The 22,688-nt window shown below is 41.4% G+C and overlaps 1 protein-coding gene across 1 annotated transcript in view; it reads right to left on the bottom strand.

The window, feature by feature from the left end:
* The window catches only part of TM9SF2 (transmembrane 9 superfamily member 2), a 262,110-nt gene extending 240,395 nt beyond the window's left edge, over positions 1 to 21,715 (bottom strand). The window contains exon 1 of the mRNA XM_085622258.1: positions 21,363 to 21,715. Within this exon, the coding sequence (XP_085478384.1) occupies positions 21,363 to 21,491 (129 nt within the window). The 5' untranslated portion in view covers positions 21,492 to 21,715. The remainder of the gene's footprint in view (positions 1 to 21,362) is intronic.
* Positions 21,716 to 22,688: the final 973 nt, after the last annotated feature.

Genomic DNA, 22,688 nt, shown 5'->3' with positions numbered 1-22,688 from the left:
GCCCACTACTTGCCTAAAACCACGAAGAAGACTCTTCGCCCCTCTAAGTGCCTCTCACGCATCCGCCCGACACAACAGCAGATCATCTGCTTAGAGTGCAATGTGGTGAACCTGTCCGGTTACCTCTAACCCCTGAAAATATTGCTCCGTACGGGCTCTGGCTGCCAGCGGCTTCATGGCCAAGGCAAATAGTAGAGGCGACAAAGGACACCCTTGTTGTGTGCCCCTTTCTATTCTACAACTTCCAGAAATCAGTCTGTCCGTCTTGACCCGGGCAGTAGATTCCGCATATAGCAGGGTCGTCCACTTAATGAATGCTGAGGCAAGTCCAAATTTCCAGATCACCTCGAATAAGTAAGCACATTCGAGACTGTTGAAGGCCTTTTCAATAGCCACTGCAAAGATGATCTTACCACCCTCACACTTGGATCTCGGTTCTAGGATCCGAAGAAGACGTCTAATGTTTAATGCGGTGTTTCTGGTGGGGATGAAGCCCACCTGGTCCTGGTGGATTAAAGTGGACATATGGGGAGAAGCCGAGTCGCCAGTATCCGGCTCAAAACCTTATAGTCCAGGTTTAGCATGGACAATGGCCGGTCATAAGGTTCATACTCATGCAATGTATATCTAAATATTGGAAGATTTTTTTTTTTTTAAATGGCCAAAAAGGGAAATGAAAAAAAGTAGAAAAGAAATGGTTTTAAAAATATTCATACATCAAAGTGTTGATTATTGTATTGAATTAAATATTTTTTAGGCCCGGATGAAATACTTATATATGGACGAAACACGTTGGCTGGGCTAGTCTTAAAAGAGGCTTGTAAAAGAATATGTGAAAGAATCCAAGGGCTGCAAAGACCAATTCTTTATAACAAGAACACAAACTTTGATTATGAGCTTTTGATCAGGAGTGATCGCAGCTTGAATATTATAGACATTTGTGAATTTAGATAGTAATACGTTGCCCTCCCACAAAAGAGTTTTTTTAAGTTGGTTTGACCATGCTATACTATACTCCTAAAGAAGCCTTTAAATCTGATACAATTCTGAGTTCTTCAAGACCTTATAATGGGTAGAAAGAGATATGTAAATAATGCAAACGGACCACCTAAGAAAGCACTACAGACCATTCAGTATGGAAGCACTATATTAATACCAATACAATCCTTTTGCCACAGATTAGGAGCAACACCATCTGTTATCTACCTTCAATCTTTTAGACATAAAAAGCCAAGGGCTTAGACTAAAATAATAACTTTTTTATTTTTTAATTTAGTACTACAGACCACACTTCAGTCGTTTCTGAGAAATATAAGTGACAGGCGTTGCTATCGCCTAAAATAATAAAACGCAATTTATCAGCCTCAGAATGATGGAAACCTAAGTTGGTATTGCCAGAAATTAAACTTGTGAACTGATGATCACCACATAGGTTATTCCCAAAGGTCAAACTCACCGAAACATCATCTTATCGATAATTCTCCTTCAGGCACCCAACAGTCATGTCGCCGAAAAAACGATTATACATTTTAGATCTCAGTGAATCCAAAATGTACTCATTATGTTAAAATAGTGAAAGTTTTACTGACAATCACAAGCTCCAACACCATGTTTATAAGGGCACAAACCTTATATCCGATGGGGGGGGGGGGTGTCACATACACTTACAAAGAGATGAGAGGGAACCCTTTCAAATGCTTGGGCACTTACAATTCCCCCCTGCACATTTATTACAATTTAATAATCAACTGGTTCAAGATATTCTTCATTTCAAATACAATTTCACAATTATTTTTTTAGGTCTGAGTACTGCACCCCATATTGCGCTAGCCTCAGTGCTCTTCAGGATAACGACATAGAAGAGAGAATGGCTAATAATCCAGGACATTAAGAACCCTCAAGCAAGTATGCAGAATAGAGTGACTAAGCCTTGGATCAAAATTCCTGAGAAATACCGAGAGGTGAAGGTAATAATAGCTCTTTGGCATCTGAGCAGCAGAATCGAGTAAAAGGTGAAAGCTTTAGGAGTTAGCGTGTGCTCCTGGACTAACCAAACACCAGGTTGAAGTGGAAGGTTTCTAGTGACCTGATTTGGAGAGATGTCATTTTTAAGTCTAAGCCTTAGTGGTAGGGAATTCTGCAAATAGGAGTCCTGTATGTGAAGAGATCTGCCTCTGAATCACATCTTCAATTACAGATTCAAGTGTGACCTACAACGGAGTCTCAACAGCTTTCTATACACACGTTGATAAGCTAAACAGATTTGTTTGGAATCATCCTTCCTGACACTATTAGAGTATGTTCCCCTCTCTTCAGTAAGATGAAGGCCATTGGTCTTATACATGTTCCCAAACACAGCTTGGTCTTAAACATCGTTCCCAAACACACCTTAGCTTGAGACGGATACCACTCTGGTACACTGCAGCAGGAGGCCGTGAAAAGCATGGTTAATTCATTAAGGTGTTAAAAACATGAGATGCTGCTGAAAGAGTCAATAAAACCACAACAATTGCTTATTTGCAATAACCAAGATTAACATGGTAAGAACAACGATTTTCATTGTGAATGTTCCTGGATCGTATTAGTTAACTGCAAAAGCACCATTCTCAGGTTGGATGCTATAGGTTACTAAAGTAAGAAAACTTCCAACCTAACGATAATCAAAGTTGAAAACAAACATGAAGGGAGCAGTTGAAGAAATGACAAATAGAAGAAGCAAGTTTGGCAATACACTCTACCCTGGTGGTTCTGACCTACCTGAAAACCTTTGGCACTCATCCAGTAAGGTAAGCTTCACAAATTGCTGGCTTGGGTGGCTCCGAAACCTTAAGAGCAAATTTAAGCCGAGTCATGTGAAAACTGCTGAGACAATCTACAAGGATCCACATTCCAATGTAACTATGTCTGTTGCTGGGCATCTTAACCCAGATGTTGAAATTGTCATGTATCAAGCTGAGAGGTAGGGTAGCAATGACTATAACTCTGTACAATGAGGTGAACCACACTACTAAATCTGTTGGTTGAAGTAGTAATCCAGCAACTGCAAACAAAGAGTTTAACACTGACTGGCTCATAACTGCTGGACCAGAACAAGTGATAGAACAAAAGTGTAAATTGGTGATGAAATTGGTATTGGTGAAGGTCTGGGAAACATGCTGTTCCATGGGTGCAGTAGAGTGATAATATCGTCAGTGTGGTTTAACGGTTCCTGCACTTCCAACCTATAGTATGCCGCTTGCATCAGGGGAAAGTCCTTGCAAACTCTTCTTGATCGCTCTACTCCCCTGCACCAAAGCTCTCATAGGGGGGCATGGCACAGAACAAAAAGATAATCTCCCTCGATGTCTCAAGAGCTGAGGTGTCTTTAAGTGACAACCATGACCCAAGCTGAGTGGGATTCAGTCCACCAAACTTAATAGTGGTAATTCACTATTCAACCATTAAAATTGTGTTCCAAAGAGAAACAAAACCCTCTCTAATCTCACTCATCTACAGTGCAACTAAGAAAGAGTGCAGCTTGTCTACTGCTACCATTTTTTCCCCCAAACGTGTACGTTTAAGTTATTTTCTACTACACACTCCACAGCCCCGCCACTTCAAATTGCTTGTGACTTACGCGCTGACAGAATGGACAGTGTTCCCTACACATCATTTCAGAGAATGTTTTTAGGTTTCAAAAAGGCCTAATGTGGTCAATTCCAAAAACTACAATTGGCTTTAGACAAATACTGCTTACCATTAGCTGTGTTTCTTCCCAATCTGGTTTGCTTGATTCTTGTTCGGTGCTTCCCTTTTTGTTGTTGTGTTTGACCACCCCCATAGCATTTCTCAACATCCATTTGATAGGACGACTGTATCCCCCGCAAACATTCAGAGAAACCCATCTTATGTTATCAGAGTTCAAAGCATTATTTGGAAGACTGGGATGGGTGGATAAAATCATTGTGCTGCTCGAAAGGGGTTGCTATTATACTAAAATCTAACTCCGGGATAGACCTTACTAAATCCCTAGTGGATGACAGAGGACGTTGGGCTATTGCCAAGATTAAGATTCAGGGTTCTAAATACACTTTAGTATCCTTTTATGGTCCTAATGAGGATGACGTGGGGCCTTTAAATAATCTTTGCCTTGCATTAGCAGATTTTGAGTCACCTCTGATAATGGGAGGAGATTTTAATGTGCTGTTAGATAACAACTTAGATAGATCTTCCCCACGGGCACAGATTTCTGCACCACGTGTTAAAACCCACCTTATGTCTACCCTTAAGAATTTAAATCTGAGTGACGTGTGGCGGGAAATAAAGGGCCAGAATAGGAAATATTATTTTTATAGTAAAAAGAACTCACATTACTCCAGGCTCGACTACATATTTCTGGATCATTCTGAAATCGATAAAGTCAACCTTATCGAATACCAGCCTATCCATATTTCTGACCATGGAGCTGTAGTCCTTATTTTATATCTCCCTCAAGAATTCCTCTTGAGGAGATGGACCCTAAATAGGAGATTTTTACTGCAGGCATCTACCCCAGGCTTTTTGAAACTTGAAACAGCCTGCTTTTTAAAAGATAATGTGGGATCGACGTCTCTGAATAACGTTTGGGCTGCATTCAAGGCCTGGTTGAGGGGTACATTAAAGGGGGCAATATCGGGTTGGAGTAAGACAGAGAGGAAAGATCTGTCGGACTTAGAAACTCAAATAAAATAATCTGAAGGTGACTTAAAGTTTAGGACTCCTCCTGGCACAGACTATGAAAACTTAGAGAAGAGACCAATTCAGACTCAAGTCGGAGGAGATTCTGCTCCAAAAATGGGAAGTCAGCAAGATGAGAGAATTTGAGCAGGGGGAGAACTGTGGGAACGTTTTAGCCATGAAGTCCAGAATCGATAGGTCTCATAATTATATAAAAAAAGATTAGAATAAAAGCTCAAGTAATTGAGGCCAAAAATAAAATAGAACAGGCTTTTGCGCAGTTCTACCAAGAGTTATATCATGAGGAAGAAGTTGCTGCCAAATTAGATATTGATAAATGGCTTATAGCTAAATAATTGCCAAAACTTTGTGAGGATAATCAAATGTCTCTCAAAGCAGTAATAACAGAGAGTGAGATACTGACAGCATTGGATAAAGCCAAGAGCGGTAAAGCTCCCGGCCCAGATTCAATTCCGACGGAGGTTTACTCCCTACTTAAGGAAGAGCTTGTTCCTGTCTGGTGGCAGTTATTTAATGATATCCTGGCCGGAAGATCTCCCATACCAGCTTCTTGGAGTGGGGCTGTCATAACTCTGATATTAAAACCCGGGAAAGACCCAATGCAATGTCAATCGTACCGACCAATCTCGTTATTAAACGCTGATTATAAGATCTTCGCAGGGATACTGAATACTCGGCTGTCTTAGATAGTGGGTACTATTATACATCAAGATCAGAAAGGTTTTCTCCTGGGTAGACAGATATCGGAACTAGTTTACACCTTGATAGGAGCAACAGACTTGGCAGTCTCATATGGTCAGCCAATAGCTAGTATCACGGTTGATGCGGCCAAAGCCTTCGACCGTGTGAGCTGGGTCTTCCTAGACAGGGCTCTGAAGGTTTTTGGGTTTGGTGAAGAGTTCAGAGAAGTCCTTAAAAAAATACATAAATCATCTACTGCTCAGATCTTAGTGAATGGGAGTTTATCCCCCACAGTCAGAATTGGTCAGGGAACCAGGCAGGGCTGCCCACTATCTCCTATTCTCTTCGACTTATATATTGAACCTTTTGCACAAAGTCTACGGCAGAATATGAAGATAGTCCCTTTGTATCAAATGGGTTTGAAAGGAAGGTAGCCCTTTATGCAGACGACCTGGTCTTATTTTCTTCCAATGTTGAGGTCACCCTTCTTGAACTTTTGGCTGAAGCTCAGCTTTTCGGGAATCTCTCAGGATATGAGATTAACGAAGATAAAACCAAGATCATGGCCTGGAACATCCCCGATCATGGTAATACCTTCGCAAAACAGCTTAGATATCTTGGAGTTATAATTACCCAAAACCCTGATCATATTCCAAAAGTGAACCTAGATAGGGTCTCCAAAGAGGTGGATGTCTTACTAAAGAGGTGGCAGAGTATCCCACTTTCACATTTTGGCAGAGTAAATCTTGTTAAAATTTGCATTCTCCCAAAATACACCTACTTATTTAATAACATATCGCTGGAATTTGCAAGGGCAGACCTGCTTAAAATTCAGGGTAAGATCTCTTCCTTTATTTGGACAAGTAAAGGAATTCGGCTGTCCTGGAAAAAACTCAGGCGCAAACTACAGAGTGGAGGTATGGGTTTGCCGGATCTACAACTATATTCATGGGCCTATCAACTGAAAAATTGCAGGATGCTACTGCAAAGACCGGATGACTCACTAATCGGGAATACGTTTAAAGCCATGCTAGTAGATATAGGGAATCTGGGTTTATGTACAAATTTGGGTCCCTTAAATTTTTTAAGAAAGTGCGCCTGAAGACTTTGCGTGCGGCGGCCAAGCTTTGGTCGTCCTGTTGAGGACACTTTGGACTTTATTATTGTGACTGGGCCCCGGTGTGGGACTCCCCTGGAACTCCAGAATGTCTATTAGATGCTCTAGCCCGCCCTCTGATTGAGGCTGGAGTTACGCACTGGAAAGATATTATACAGGATAATGAATGTCATCCCTGGGAATACTGGGATGCCATCACCGGAGGTTCACTTTCAAGGTTTAAATTCTACCAGATCTCCTCGTGGAGTAAGACACAAAGTTGGCCTTCTCCGGTAGAGCCCTTAATAGAAAGTAACTTACAAATCCCCACATTGAGGAAGAAAGAAGTGGCTCTATGGTACAACCATTTCCTCTCTGCTGCAGATTCCAAGATGAAGAAGCCAAATCAAGTTTGGGAAAAATACTTGCCGAGCGAGGAGTTGGATGGGATATGGCAAGTATCTATAGATACTCTTTACCCACTAATAAAATCTGCTGCACTCAGGAAGAACCATTTTTTTACAATCCACAGGTTATACTGGTCCCCTCTTAAGATCTCAAGAATACAAGGTGGTGGAGAAGAGAGATGTCCTAGATGTGGCACTTTGAACGCGGATGATATCCACATATTTGCTTCCTGTTCCAGGCTCCGTGATTTTTGGGGAAGCGTGGGTAAGACCATCGCTAGGGTATTGGGTCCTACTGTGGAGGTAAGCCCAACTCTAATATTATTTGGGGTGACAACCAAAGCTGAGGGTGTACATACTTTAAAGGGGGTACAACAGAGGTTGCTATAGCTACGGCGGTCATAGGAGGAAAAAAAAAGAAAAAAAAAAACATTCGGGGAACTACTATTTCCTTTGGCTTTCGGCACTGGTTTAGGAGTGCATGGTTTTTCTTACTCTCTGCTTTGTATGCTACTCCCCCGTCAAATACTCACTACCCAATTCACTATGTTGCTACCTAAACCCCATTTGGTCCATTGCACTATTAACCCTTATCAAATTGTTTGTGCTTGAGAAAATACAAAGTTTCCTCTACCACTCTGCCTCGAACTCCTCCATTGATTTCCACCTCCACTCTCTGTTGCTCCCCCATTTCCTCCTCAACAGCTCCTTCCATTGCAGGTTTATTTTTGTGTGTGTTTTTTTTTAATTTATAAGAGTGCTCACTAGCTGCAATTTTCTAAAAGACTGTAAGAAATGTTAAATGTCACTAATGCAGCACAGAAAGCATCTATATCAAATTAGACATTTGCTGTACAGGCAGTACGACAGATGTCCTGGAGAGGCAGTTTAGAATAAGCTTTCCAGAGTGTCTTCGCAACGGCCCAGAACAAACAAACAAACATGACAAGGAGTTCAGCTCTCACCCAAAGTCAGAACAGTGACCCGCTACCTACAGCTCTGGGCTGCCAGTGGGTTGTAAGTAACATTTACAGCAGCACAGAAATAATTCAAGATTCCACACAAAACATACCAAGTATGTTAAAACCAACATTCCTCACAAGAAACTTGACAATGGCATATGTAATACCAAGAAGCCCGTGCAAACACTCAAATGGAAACCTTGTACGTTAACAACCAAATTAAAGAAAAATGCCGTCTAAGGCTAATGAACATTCATTCCTTAACCAAAAACAACCCGAGTAATGAAAGGATCCACATATTACAAAAAAGAAATAAGGCTAGGCTTATCAGAAAAAGGAAACTCACTGGCCTTAACACCTTCCAATATGTCCCATACTACGCAAAAACCTGTGGCAATTCTATACTTTGGTTATAGTCTGTTAAATTTAAGAAAATGTCAACAAATATATCCTATAAATGTAAACAATAGTGACTTTCTTAGAACTATTTTAAGGGTGTAGTACACTGCTCTAAAAAAAAAAATTGTGTGTCGATTTATGCTCAGTTTATAGAAATCTGTCATTTGCCATCTAGAAGTAGGCCTTGGGACTCAAAAAGTAGGCACAATGCCTTCAGAAACTGGAAAATATTTGGTCATCCAGAAGTAATGGGCAGATAACTGTATCTTAGGACAAAGCATGTAAATCTAGAGGCGAATCCACCAAAACAAGAATGTGCAACTCTACTTCGAAAAGATCCAAAAGTAAAGAGGAAAATGACACTTAGAAGTGCATTTTTTCACATATGGCCATATCTCAGTATTTGGACAACAATAAAAGGTGGGCCCTGATGTCTACAAACATTACATGCAGGTAACGATTTATTGACTCACTTTTTGCACAGGGAACCGGGGTAGGAACTGGGAACAATATTTAAGATACTTGACTTTTAATTGAGATACTTGTTTTATTAAGAGTAGTGAGTGGTCTAGTTGTTTGGGTGCGAAAAAGAGGGTATATGAAAAAAATAAAAAAATAAAATTAAGCTGCTGCAACCATACAGCGGGTATGCTAAAGAAAAGCCAGACTGCACCCATCCACGCACCGACCGCCAGCCATGCTGCTGGTCCAGATATAGAAAGGCAGAAGCAACAAGTTAGAAATACCTACTCAAGTAAGGAGTTACTAAAGCTTAGGCCAAATAGAACGAGGGAAAGCAGTGGGGGAGGGAACCTGGAGCACAGGAAAGACACAAGTATAACTCTAACCAATGTAAAAGGTAGGAGGAGAGGAGATTAAGTGTGGTTTACTTAACGCTGGCTCATTGGTGAAACACGCACCCGAGATAAATATCCTTTTAGAATCAAACGCATAGGACATTCTCTTTGTTACAAAGACCTGAGCCCACCCCCACCTAGATTCAGATATGGATCTAGGAGTAACTTGCCCACCAGGTTTTAAAGCAATTCATCATTCAAGAGTAGAGAAAATAGGAGGAGGAGCAGCAATTATTTTCAAAGAGAAATGGGGGTAGCTATCCCATAAACTGATAAAATGCAGGGGGCGGAACTGATAGATTTCTCCCTAAATGCTAAAAGTGGGACAACCTTTTAAGGAATCCTATGCTATCGGCCACCAAGGACCTTACACGATTCCATATAACCTTTTTAATTAATTTTTTTATTTATCACAAATCTTGCACCAAGTCACTTCAATTTCTTTGTGCTAGGAGATTTTAATATATGGGCAGAGGACACTACATTCACCCAAGATAGAGATCTCTTAAACTCGTGATATTCAAGGATTAGCACAACTGGTAAAAGGTCCAGCAAATCAAGGGGGACAAACCCTTGATTTTATACTTGTCTCAACAGACCTGATTACAGTAAGGGACATGATCAATCTAAGCTGGTCAAATTCACCCCATTATTTAAGAAGCCAACAGCAGATGTAACCAACACCAGTAATTACCATCAAATATCTCAACTTCCCTAGCTGGTAAAAATAATAAAGAAATACATTTATAAAAAAAATTAGCAAGCTACCTGGAAGGTCAGAATATCCTGGAGAACGAACAAACTGGCTTCAGACCAGAGCATGGCACAGAAATGGTGCCAATTTTGGTCATTGACGAACGGAGGAGTTCTGTTATTATTAGATATGTCAGCTGCATTTGACACTGTTAACCATCATTTTTGATACTCTGACTGGAAGAGACAGAGGTGGAAGGAACCTTATTGGAGTGGATTAAATCCAATGTATCAAACAGATAAAGCAATTTCACTCCCTCCTTTCCACTCTGAGTTTTAAGAAAACAGCACACAGGGTAGCTCAGTGATCAGCACTAAGCCTTATTTTTTCAATATACATTAACGGCCACTACTGACCCTGATTAAATCTTATGGGACGTCTTTTGCAAACTATGCAAATGATACTCAGCTAATCCTGTCCTTGGGACAAAAAAGCCAGACTCCTGTAGATGGGCTTCAGAATTGCTTAAAGGAAATGGCAAGCTGGCTTAAAGAGAATTTATTCAATATAATGGAGGAAAAACAGAATAGTTATGTTGCTCTCACTCCAAACAGCCTTACTCACTCACAAATAATCTCCGATTCAGGAACAGCACAGAGAACCAAAAGACATCTCGGGCAGTATGAAATTTGTGGGTATATGTGGATGAGAAATTATCCATGAAAACACTTATCAACAAAACGGCAACCACATGTTTTGCACTGCTGAGGAACCTTACAAAAACTGTTACACTACTGCCTCAGCCAGGCAGAAAGTTAGTGGCTCAATGCTTTATTTTGAGTACAACTGACTATTGTAATGCACTTTTGCTGGAAGCACCAGACTACATAGTTAACAGATTATGTAGTGCACAAACAACAGCAGCAAAACTTGCATTGAATAAATTGAGATTTGACTTTGCCTCAAGCTACCTAAGAAAGCTGCACTAGCTTCCAGTAAAAGAGAATGGTCTTTAAATCAATGTGAATGGTCTACGAGGACTTAAAAAGGAACAGGACCAGTGTCTCTACCTGAGAAAGATAAAGGACTTTTGAAAAACAAATTTTACAACAACATCTGGTATAAAGTGTCTAGCTGCCCCATCAGACTGTAATACAAAGGTAACACATTTTTAAAAAAAACATTAGCACAGAAGGGAACTGGCTTGTGTGTGGTTGTGCTCCTTATGAAAGAGTAAAATGCAGTCGCTCAAAGAGACTGAAGTGTGCTAACCTCCTGCCCCCCCTGCTTTAGAGGGCGAAAGCAAAATGTGAATGACACACCAACAGACAAATGGACAAAGAAAGCTGGCGGAAAGTCCGTATTAAAAAAAAATAATAATAATATTGCTCATATAAATATATTTTTTTTAATTAAAAGGTCTTCGCTAACACCAGACCTAAAAACCACCAACTAAGTAAAAGATTCCCCTTTAAAAATATAGCACATAACATTAGTATACTATGGAATAACATCACCACGCCCACATAGTCGTCACAGTTGATAAAATACGATACTACCCAAAAACGATACCCAATCTCCATCTTTACCATGGTTGTCACCCTGTTATTCCTGCCTTTTGGCTATTTGTTTTCAGCTACTAATTGTTCCAAGGCCAACCATAAATGTTGGGTGGAATTACTAAAAAAAAAACTACATCACGCAGAATTTGACAAGCATAGTCAGCACTTCAATGTATCCAAGTTACCCATTTTCTAACATGGATGCTAAAAGACACAGCTGGGAGGTAGCTGAAGCTAGCCGGGCTCAGGGATGATGGTCATATCCCATGACTCCTGTGCATGTTCCATGCTCTGTTTCACTATAAGGAAAGAGAAGTTAAGTAGAGGGACTGGTCAAGGGCCACAATGCTGCACACTAGTTGTGCCTGCACAGAACACACATCAGAAACCGAGACCACGACTGATTCCACAATGACAAGGCCAGTACAGCTCAAATGTTTCTTCTTGCCTGAGATGAGACTGACAAGGTGACATCTCATGTTCGCTGGAGTTTAGCAGTAAATACTTACTCCTGGGCAACTTTCAGGGTCACACAATTTTCTATGTAACCATCCAGAGCATTGTGGGGTGTGGAGGCAACACACCTGTAGACAACCCAGAACTGGAAGTCATAGAGTGCAGGGGAGGCACACAGGAACGCTTAGGGACCACAGAACAGTGACAACAAAACAGGTCAGCCCAATTGGGTTAAGATGATTCTGCGCAATACACTTGAGGTAAGTGGGGAAAGGGATGACAGGGGAACTCAGATACCTTAACTGTGAGGGACAGAAAATCACATTAAGCCATATAGGATTAGTAAACAGGGTCTTTATAAAGATACATTCCTAAGCTATCAGATGACACAGCTGGACAATGGTTGTATTCTATTAGTTTCTCAGGAACCCTCTGCTAGAAACTAGAGGGGTTACAAAGAATATGGCCTAACATGAGAAACTAGTCACTAAGTTGGGGGTGAAACAAACATCATGTCAGGAAATACCTGACACCAAATGGCTTGGCTGTGTCAGGAGTGAGTTCTAAATACTTTTTAAAAAATGAACGAAAAGCAAGGCGGGCAAAAACCCCAAGGAGATGCAAGGAACCGAGTATGGTATAGGGGCAACTGAAAGAGCAAGGTCTCAAAACGTCATGCTTTAAGGAGTGTTTATATCTAAGCAACTTGTATTGTTCATTTAGCACCTAAAATTGGGCGCTTAAAAATAATTACACTAGAGTAACAAATTTGTATACTAGGAGGGTGAGTTGCTGTCTGGCATTGATGAAGTCCGGAAGCAAGGGGCTGTGCAGCTTCAAAGCCCTTTATTACACCAAATCTAGCCTCTATGGGTTCTTCAGATTGTTAGTAAGGGCTTCTCCAGCACCTCCTACACCGTGTGCTTGATTCTGATCTCAAGCTTCTCCTGCTTGCTGGGGCCATAGTCCAGCTGTCTTCGAACTTGAACAATATGCAATCTTAACCAATACCCAGGCACCATGGGCGTCTGTGGTTGCCATTTGCTGGTCGGACAGCAACATCTTATTTTATTTCCATTTTGGTTGTTCTTTTCAGACTGGCTGTGTGATACAATAAATAAACTCAACATCTCAAAGGAGGGACCATTTGCCTACTAGCCTCCTTCACCTTACCACGATCCCCCCTCATGTCTGCACACAAGAAGGTTTTGGGTGGAGTTTTATATAGCGCATACTCAACCCGAAGTTATCAGAGTACTTTAGATGGGCACTGGTTGCGTTACAGACAGACGCATTCATTTTGCTAAGTACAGGGAGATTAAGGGATATGCCCAGAATCACAGGATGTTTCAGTGTTCCTGCCGAGACTCGAACCCGGTTCCACAGATTCTGATCTTAAGGTTTGCATCCTCTGGTTCACACCATAGGCACAATCATACTGCTCATACATATACCTATCACATAAGAACAAAGCTACAGATATGCCACACTGGGCCATGTATCAGAATCAAGAAAACCCACCACTTCAGAATAACTACATTGGAAGATTCCCTAGGAATACTTTCTATAGATGTATGCCTTAGGTGTTCAGCAGTGCTACAAGTCCTTTGCCTCTAAGCAGGGAACCAAGAAATAGAAAATAATTTCTGGGCCTAAAATGTGGACATTATATTGCATCTTTTGTAGTATTTGAGGGTATGCTTCCCACATGCATGATGTATGTTTTGAGTGCCTCCATAGCCAGTAGAGGAAATCTGAGCTTCTGGTTTAACATCCGAGAAACCAGTAAAGAAAGAGTGGTATACGAATACTTTGGTGTGGTGAAAAAGTGAAACAAAAGTATTCCTGTCTACTTTTTAGGTCTGTATCATCTAGGTTTGAGTACAATGAACTATTCATTCATGGACTCCGATTTCTTTGTCTGTCACCTCAACATGTATTTTCAGGTGATGTCAAGGATGTATATACAATCTCCCTTAATGGAGCTGGAAGAACTGGTTTTGGCACGGGAGGTGTGGAAAGATATTTTCCAATGATATCCTTGTGGTTGAAGGTGAAATACTGAATGTGATGTGCAGTCATGGCGTGAGCAGCAAGACCGCCGAGCTCTCAACTACTCTCTCATGAACCTGCCTGACTACCTTCTTTGGGCATCTACTGCACAGCACTAGGTGAAGTTTCTTGCTATCAAGAGGATGTGTTACTCTTTGCTGCAGGAAAAATCAAACAGCCACCAAGTATCTTTCTGACAAAAAACTGCAGTCTTCACTGACTCCCCCCAAAACTCACACACCAGACCCTTTCACTGGCGCTATCAAATGGATGTCGTGCAATAAAGGGGGTGATACTCTTTGTGTATTCTAAAAAATGCTGCTTAAGAGACAACGTGCTACTCTGCTACCTACTTGACATTCTTTTCATTGTTTGCTCTTACTTTCTTATCAATTTTTTTGATGATTTGATTGACTGTAGTATTCTTAACTGCTCATGTTACTCGCTAATATTTTTATAAAAATGATAAAATAATTGACAAAAAACAATTAAAAATTAGAACAAGAAATAACCGACCAGACCCACTTGTGCGTATTAGACAACAATTCGAACCAGACGTTGGGAACTTAGAGGAAGAGGATTGTCAGGATGCTCTTTCTTCCCCACGAAAAGTAGCTATTCCCATGAGACTGGGGCTAATCCAATTGAAAATCCTACATAGATCATATCTCTCAGTGGGGACCCTGGTCGAACTGGCGAACTGGGGAAGAGAATAGACACGGAATGCCTTAGGTACTGTACCCAAGAACGAAAACTCTTCCATATGCTCTGGGAGTGCCCTGTAAGTCAATCCTTCTAGGAGGGAATCACAACTAAGTTGAAGGATATCTGTGGGAAAGAGATTTCCAACACCCCACAACTCTGCTTACTTAATATATGGCAGGCTTCTGATTTAACCCACACTGAACAATCCTGGGTCTCCCTGGGGCTGGCCCTAGCCAAAAGGAACATTGCCCAAAAATGGAGAACAAGGGACACACCATCTTTGGGTGAGTGGGAGAAAGACATGGATAGATACATGATCGCAGAAAAAGAGGTATTCAAGAATAGAGGTTGCCCGAATAAATGGGATCAAAAATGGGCTAAATGGAATGCGTATAGGGGTGGAATCTGTATCTATCCCACAGACTAACTGCAAAGGCGGAGGGACAAGATCGCTCAACCACAGTTGTGATGTGTTACAAGTGCATAAGATGAGCTGTAACCCGGGACCTAGTGACACAAAATGTAATGTTTAATACCTGCTGAACTTGAGATCTATTTTCCAACCTGTTGTAATGCTGAAATTCTTTCAAAGAAAAAGATTTCACAAAAAAATTAGAACAAGAAATTAATTGTGCGGCGATTCTTGCCTCCTTGACTTTTTGTACAGTAATGCTTCTCAATAGTTAAGAGATTCCAACTATATCCATTAACATGATTAATGCTTAAATTATACTAGGCAAGTCAGAGGTGACAAATTGTAAGTCTGCCTCTTTATAATCCATTGAATTTTTCCTCCTAGAGCTTCTTCTTCTGTTACTATGTTGAAGAGACAGCGTGCAGCATCTCCAGAAGCTAGACAATATTTGGCTATTCTTGACACATGAGGTGAAGGACAAGCTCAGCTTGTGGCACGTGCAGCTGGCAGAGATAGTTATGAAGTAACAGAAATCTTTTGCACTGTTGGATGCAAGTAGGGTTTCCTTTGCTGAGTAATGCTGCACCTAATGGCCTGGGGACCTGTGGGGCAAGAGAAGGCATGGTCGTGCTTCTGGCTGCAGCCCCAGAAACAACAAACTCAGACTGACCAACCTCCAGCAGGAGGCAGACTCATCCAGACTTCCCTCTACCCCGACATGAAGGGCATGAAAAGGATACAAAAACGTTAAAAGAAACTATATCAAGATGCATCCAGTGTGCAATAGAAGACCGATTCACATATAATGCCTGCCAAGGGCATATGTGTCTGCATTTCTAAGCACCGCCCATTTCAAGGTAATAGCAAACAGAATCGACAATCAGGGTGATGAATTTTGGTATTGCGCACTCTTTGGCAAGGCCCGATCTGCAAGTCATCAAGGAGAAACAAAGGCTGATGGTTGACTGGCTGGAACTGTGCATACTTGAAACCTCTAGCTGTGTTCAAGGATAAATATGCATCTACAGCAAATATCCTGTTAAAATATGAATACAATAGATAAAAGCCAAAATGTAGCAAGAAGCTGAAGCAGGCTGACTAACTTGCTTCAATAGCTAGTCGAGATAAAAGGCCATTGTGTAGCCTGGAACTAACCACTAAGACAAGATATCAGGTCAAAAAAGCATAAATTACTTATTCAAGAAGTATTGTAAAAAGTTGCTTGAAAAGAATTATCTTGAGTACAAAACTAGTAGGGATCTTCTGCTGAATCAGTGTGTAGTCAATTCTGTGGCTTTAGAGATTAGGGAATATGAAATAAGATTAGCTGTTAGATGTAAAATGCATGCGAAAGCTCCCAGACCGGACGGATTGGGCATAGAATTTTGTGAGGAATCTGTGGTCACACCGCTTCACATAAACACTGGCAAAGATAATTGGTCGCACTTTTGAGACCCACTGACTTTGCCAAATGATTTTGGTAATGCTTTGCAACATGGACAAAAGAAAAATAAAAAGGCACAAGGATGCGGCTGCAGTGTAAATTTGTAGATGCGACTACGCAAAAAAAAACAGGCACCATTTTTTAAATGTATTATTTACCGATCCTAGAAGGATGGGTAAATTAAAAAAAGAATGAAAAAGTAGCAACATAAAAAGTGCTTTCTAAGGCAGAGAGGCATGCAACAATGCGCTGCATGACCGTTCCCCACAAAAATAAGAGGAAAAAAAGACTGGACGTCGGAGGGCTAGAGAGGAGCATGCAGAGGAAGTTTGTGGAAATGGGCCGGGGAGGGGGAGAAGCAGCACACGAGAGAGATCAAGACAGGAGCGGAGGGAGCACTGGAGCCAGAAGGCAAAATAGCTCCAGGGAGGAAGTGGAGTTTGGTGGAGGAGAAGCACACGAGAGGGGGCCTGCAATAAGAGCTAGACAGCAAAACAGAGCCACTCGACATGGGGAGAACACCACAAATGAGAGCTAGAAAAACACATGCACTCATGGCAGGCTTAAGCAACAAGAAAAAAAGTAATTTCCTAATTATGAGCAGTGGAAGAATAGAAGGACGCCAATCAGAGAAATGGTAAAGGGGCCATGCTCCAGGGAAGAAACTAACACAAGATTGACAAGCCTGGACAAGGAAAGCCATCAACCTAAAAAGTTGCTGCAACTGAGAACGCATATACTGTAAATGCAGGAGACAATAATAATAACACTGCCAAAACCCTGGAAAGATCAGAGGAAATACTCACATTATAGACGCTTGTCACTACTCAACTGTCACAAAAAGGTTAAGACTAAGGGGATTTTGTACCGAATGAAAGAAAATAAGCCACTTGTACAGGGAGAGCATGTGGGATCATTATAACTTAAGATAATGCAAAATAGAATCCTCAGTAACCCGAAATTCTGAAAAGGCATTCCATTAATTGAGCCTGAAGAGGCTTAATAAACACATTAAGGACTAATCATGGGGAATCACAGTGTTGATCAGAGTACTCCACAACTCTCCAAAACATTGAGTAAATATAGAAGTACACTTCAAGTCCTTTCATTAACCCCTTCCATGCTGCGCAGATTCCGCCGCTGTGCTGACGGAATCTTGCGCGGGCATGACGGAACGGTTCCGTCATGAGCACAGCTCAACCGTGGCTCATGACGGAACCGTTCCGTCATGAGCACCGAAGGGGTTAAGGGACATAACAGGGATGCCCCTTGGCCCCAATACTTTTTGTACGGGGCAAAGGGATAGTGACAGTTGGCTTGTTTGGGAGCAGCAGGAACATCCAGGGTATGTTGTCCAAGTGGGGAAACAGATGAGGTCAACAGCTGTATACACTGACAATCTAATACATCAGAGCATCTATCCCAATAGAGTTGGTGTTAGTAGGCCTGCATATGTGATTGTCTTTAAAACACTATGCTAGGCCTCATACCCAAACCCAGGAAGGGTGAATGTGTGCAATTTTAGGCAACTTGGTTTAGTACAGTAAAATTAAGTGTTCCTCTACTCAGGACAAATCTGAAGGCAAAGTAAACACATTAAGATGATGGACAGATCGTTGAAACTTTTCAGACACTCGCCCCCAGTCACTATTAGATCTGTGTTAAATCCATCATTGTTCTTTTGCTCACTTTGCCACCCCAGTTCAGACCCAGCCATCTGCAAATCAGTCTTTACTCTGTCCTTCATGGGAACAATCCAGCCCGAAATGCCAAGCCTGGTCCTCCCGGGACCAGAAACAAGCATCCTGGGACTAGTTTCGGGGTAACACCCCATATCAGCCAGGCTAACTTGAATCCAGTGGCAAAATGAGCAAGGGACTCATAGGGCCAAGACTGATTTGCATATGGCTGGGTCTGAACTGGGGTGGTTAAGTGAGCAAAAGAACGATTATGGGTTCAACCCAGATCTAATAGTGACTGGAAGCGAGTGTCTGAAAAGTTTCAGCGCTCCGCCCATCATCTCATCGTGTTTGCTTCACATCTGAAGGCAGCCAATATGGTTTAGTAGAACATGGAGTTGGTGAAATATGTCAAAATTGTTCAAAGTGCAAGGGACTGTGACACAGACGGGTGGGAAACTCAAAGTTTAGCAAATATATCATTACAGATGGATCAATCACAGGAGAGATATGTACAACACACTGATTACTGTAAAACTTTCCAGCTGTGGTTGACCTCTACCACTGCAAAGTTTGTTAATATGAAAATGTGGACAATTTAAAAAAGCAACACTATTTTGACTAAGATGCCAAAATAGTCCTAAGACTTGTACTGGTTTTATTTTGTTCTCTTACTGTATCCGTGGTAAGCATGAGTGACGCCTGTGCTTTAGAATGTATGTATGTCTTTGGGAATGTTAAATGGCAGTCAGACCAGTTGGACAAGTAGGTTAAACAGACAGGTACTGTTTTTCCTGGTAGGGTGTTGTGCATGTATTCTACTCTTACACCAGGTGTATCATCATCATTAATAAATAAGAAAATCCCCGTTTTTGCTAACTAAATTCTTTCTGGATGTGGTTTCAGACAGACTTCATTGGGATGTGGAAGCATGCTCAAAAGGTGTGCGTTTGTTCTTGTTTTGAAGATCATCACACAGAACTTGTCAAATCAAATCAGTTTTACCATTTACTTGCATATGTGAGGCAGCTCACAAAGTTATCTGCTGCTCTTACACAAAACACACCTTTTTAAACCTTGCAGGTTGGGCCCAATTCAACCAATTGGACTTCCACATGATGATGCAATCAACTCAAAATCTGATGAAGGCGAGCTTGTGGAAAGGGTTTACCAGTTTATCGAGCATCGGGTACTTGATATTACAACAGAGAAGCTTGTCTAATTCCACTATTCTCATGGTAAACATTGCAGGATTAAATATTGCATTATCAAAACTCTAACCGTCGATTTGACAGATGTGAGCATTTTTTCAAGAAAGACTATGAAATGCAAATCCTGTAAGGACTGGGGTGGGTGGTACAAAGCAGCTTTTTGCAGCCCAACATTTTGGAATCTTAGGGAGAGAAGCACAGGGGGTAGATGACTGAGTACCTAGATAATGTTTTTTGCATGGTAAAAACATAGCACCTGGAACCTGCCAAGTCTGTCGGAGTAAAGTGAACGGTCGTTATCTCACCTGTGTGTGTTAAATCATTATCACAGATGGACATGGTGTGGAACTAGTTTTTAGGTAATCACTAGTGGCATCAATGAAATTGTTGACAAAATCTGAGAAACAGTAGTCTCAGCATTCAATTTATGAATATGACACCTATTTTTGTAAATCATTTTTCTGCTTTTCTTTCCACAAGTCTCCTAACGCCGAATAAAATTAGTTGCTCTTTTCAATGAACTGGAGAAAATGCTAGAGAACACGTTGCGCATTAGATATTATGTTTACCAAGCAAATTATAAAATCAATTTGCAGCTGAAAAACGATTCATATTGATATGTTACTTTTTTTTTAATTGAATTGCCAAAATGTCTTCCACAGAAAAAATATAAGAATATCAATTTACAATTACACATATAATAATGCATTACAACAAATAATAGCAGACATTTACAGTAATGCAGTACATTAAAATGTTAAAACATTCTTTGCAAATAGAACGATGTTAACTGTATACATACAAATAAAACATGAGCTGCATTCTGACCACCATTTCTGCGAAAATTACAACCCCGTTTTTTTCTTTGGCTACCTATAGCTTTTTGGGGATGTTTGGTCAATCGCTAATTCACGTATTTTAAACAGGAAAAATATTTGTCTAATATCCGGACAACAAATAAAATAAATATTTTGGTATAGATCCCGTGTCTTGATGTTGTGCTAGCAAGCTAAGTCTGGAAGTATTCAGAAAATTAAGACTAATTAATCATTGCAAAACTGCGCTTGGAATTGCTTGAATCTCCTCTGTACATAACATTTTTCCTTCCAAAAGGAGATTAATATGTTTATTATTTTGAAAGGAGTTTATACGAGTACTGTTCTCGCTGAAACCGAAAGCAACAAGGCACCGACTTGTAACAGGCTGTAAAAAGATTGCTCCTATATTTATAAAACTGAAAGCTAGTGCACAAATCCCTGTTACTAGTTGCATAGGTAAGGCTAGAACTGGCAATCTGCATGCATAGACAAATATCCAGAGACCATATATGCAGTTGTACCGATTGATTTAAACAGTCACCACTCTAACTCCTGCATTGAAATTGCAGACAATGTAGCTTCATAATTTAAATTTAGTTGTCCTATATCTTGATTATCCAGGCTGGCAAAGAAAGGGAGAAATCCTCTCGCTTCTGCCAAAATCTTTGGAACCATTTTTTCAATGTTTTCCACGCTAAATGGGAACTACAGTGAACACTCAAATATCTGTGTTTTTATCCTGTCGCGAGACTGATGACCGATTATCCACTTAATGCTTTACTTTGGGTTTCTGTTACATGATGCCCATCAAACGAGGAAGCCTCTGTAACATACACACATTTTGGGTGGTCTTAAACAAATCATACAGGTGCAGTCATTCTTCAAAACAGCACCAACGTCAGTCACGCTTACTGACCATTACACTCCAGATGTCAAATTGGGAGATTAAAAAACCTAATTTCTGAAAATCTAAGAGGGGTCCAAGCAAAAAAAGGTATATGTGATGAGGACTGAGCTTTATAATCTGGGAACTATGTTAAAACCGAACCTGAAAACTATAAACGGTCACGTGTAGAGTTCAACCCGTGACCCGCTCAATCATGCAGCTTTCAGGGGGAACGACTGACAGAAGAATTTGTATTGGCCGCCGATCCCTGTCTCAGGAACGATCTGTTTAATCCCGTCGATGGAAGTGCACAAATCCTCACCTTGCATTCGTCGTTCCGCTGACTGAGCTCACAAAAATTGACCGGAGCCAAACCGGGTAGGTAGAAAGCGGACAAATGGTTGACCGCCATCAGCAGGCAAAGGGGGACTAGGGAAGTGCGCATAGCCATGGCTGGTGGAAGTGTCTGTGGTCTCGGTATCTCCTGCTGCTTCTCCCGATGACAGACACTCACTCCCAGCGTTTTCCGGTTCCTGCTCCGCAGACACGTCAACCTCGTAGTTGACGTCAGATCAACGCGCCGTCGCGAACATGACAGTCGTTAGCTTTCCGAGCCTTGGCGGAGACGGCCATGCAGGAGTCAGGCCGAAATGGGCAATTGGGTAAAAAGTACTGAGCGAGGCGTGGCCAGGCCCCGTTCACTCTCCTTCCTTGTTCTCTGGCTGAGAACGTTCCGTTCCGCCTGTCTAGGTGATGGTTGCCACTGTGACGTGGCGTTGTTAATATGGTTATGTTCTCAGTGTTTTTTTGAAGTTTGGGTGCGAAGGAAATGCAGCGCCTTACACGTTGGCAGCGAGATTCTTTTAGCCGGATGAATATTTTCTCGCATTTGATTGCAACCAATACGTTCGTAAACAGTGACTTGATTAGACGCGGCGTATTGCTGGACAGTGGCAGCGCGTCAGCGGCGTAGCAAGGTTGCTATGGTGCTTAACGCAACGTAAATAGCTTTGCTCATTCATCTGTAATAATCTCTCTTTTACCATAACCTCCCGGTCTGTTGGAGTACTTGTTCGCGGTTAGTAGCGGTTTTGTTTTCCTGTTATAATGTTGTTGGAAGCAGTAGTGCCGATATCGGCAGTATCCGTTGTCAAATACTTGCGAATATTGATCACTGCCCCCCCCACCCCCACTGGGAATCCAAGCACTGCATTGAAGGCGGGACGTTTGCCACAACGGGAAACGCTATCTTATTCTTTACGCTTTGGGATCAGAAATCTATTCCTTCATGTATGCTGTTATGACATGGAGTCGTGTAGAAGGAGAATAAATAACCGGGAAAAAGGCCCACATGCAGGTGGAAATAAAACGATCAGCATGAGTCAGAGACCAAATCATATATGCTCCATGAAATGAGAAGCAAGATAGACGTATCTTGAAGCTGAAGAGTTTATTCAGGTATATACTCCACCCAACACACGGAGCATCTCCCGGTAAGATGATCGAAGGGCAACTGACCGATGCCATTCGAACCCCCCTTCCAGTGGACACTCCATGCGTGAGCCACATTCAAAAGAATACAACAATGTACGTCTAAAGCATCAAACAAAACATAAAACATTCTTACCAATATTACACAACCTTCCCC

The sequence above is a fragment of the Triturus cristatus genome, chromosome 8 (genome assembly GCF_964204655.1).
Source record: "Triturus cristatus chromosome 8, aTriCri1.1, whole genome shotgun sequence".
Lineage (NCBI taxonomy): Eukaryota > Metazoa > Chordata > Amphibia > Caudata > Salamandridae > Triturus > Triturus cristatus.
This window is presented reverse-complemented; position numbering and strand designations above follow the sequence as displayed.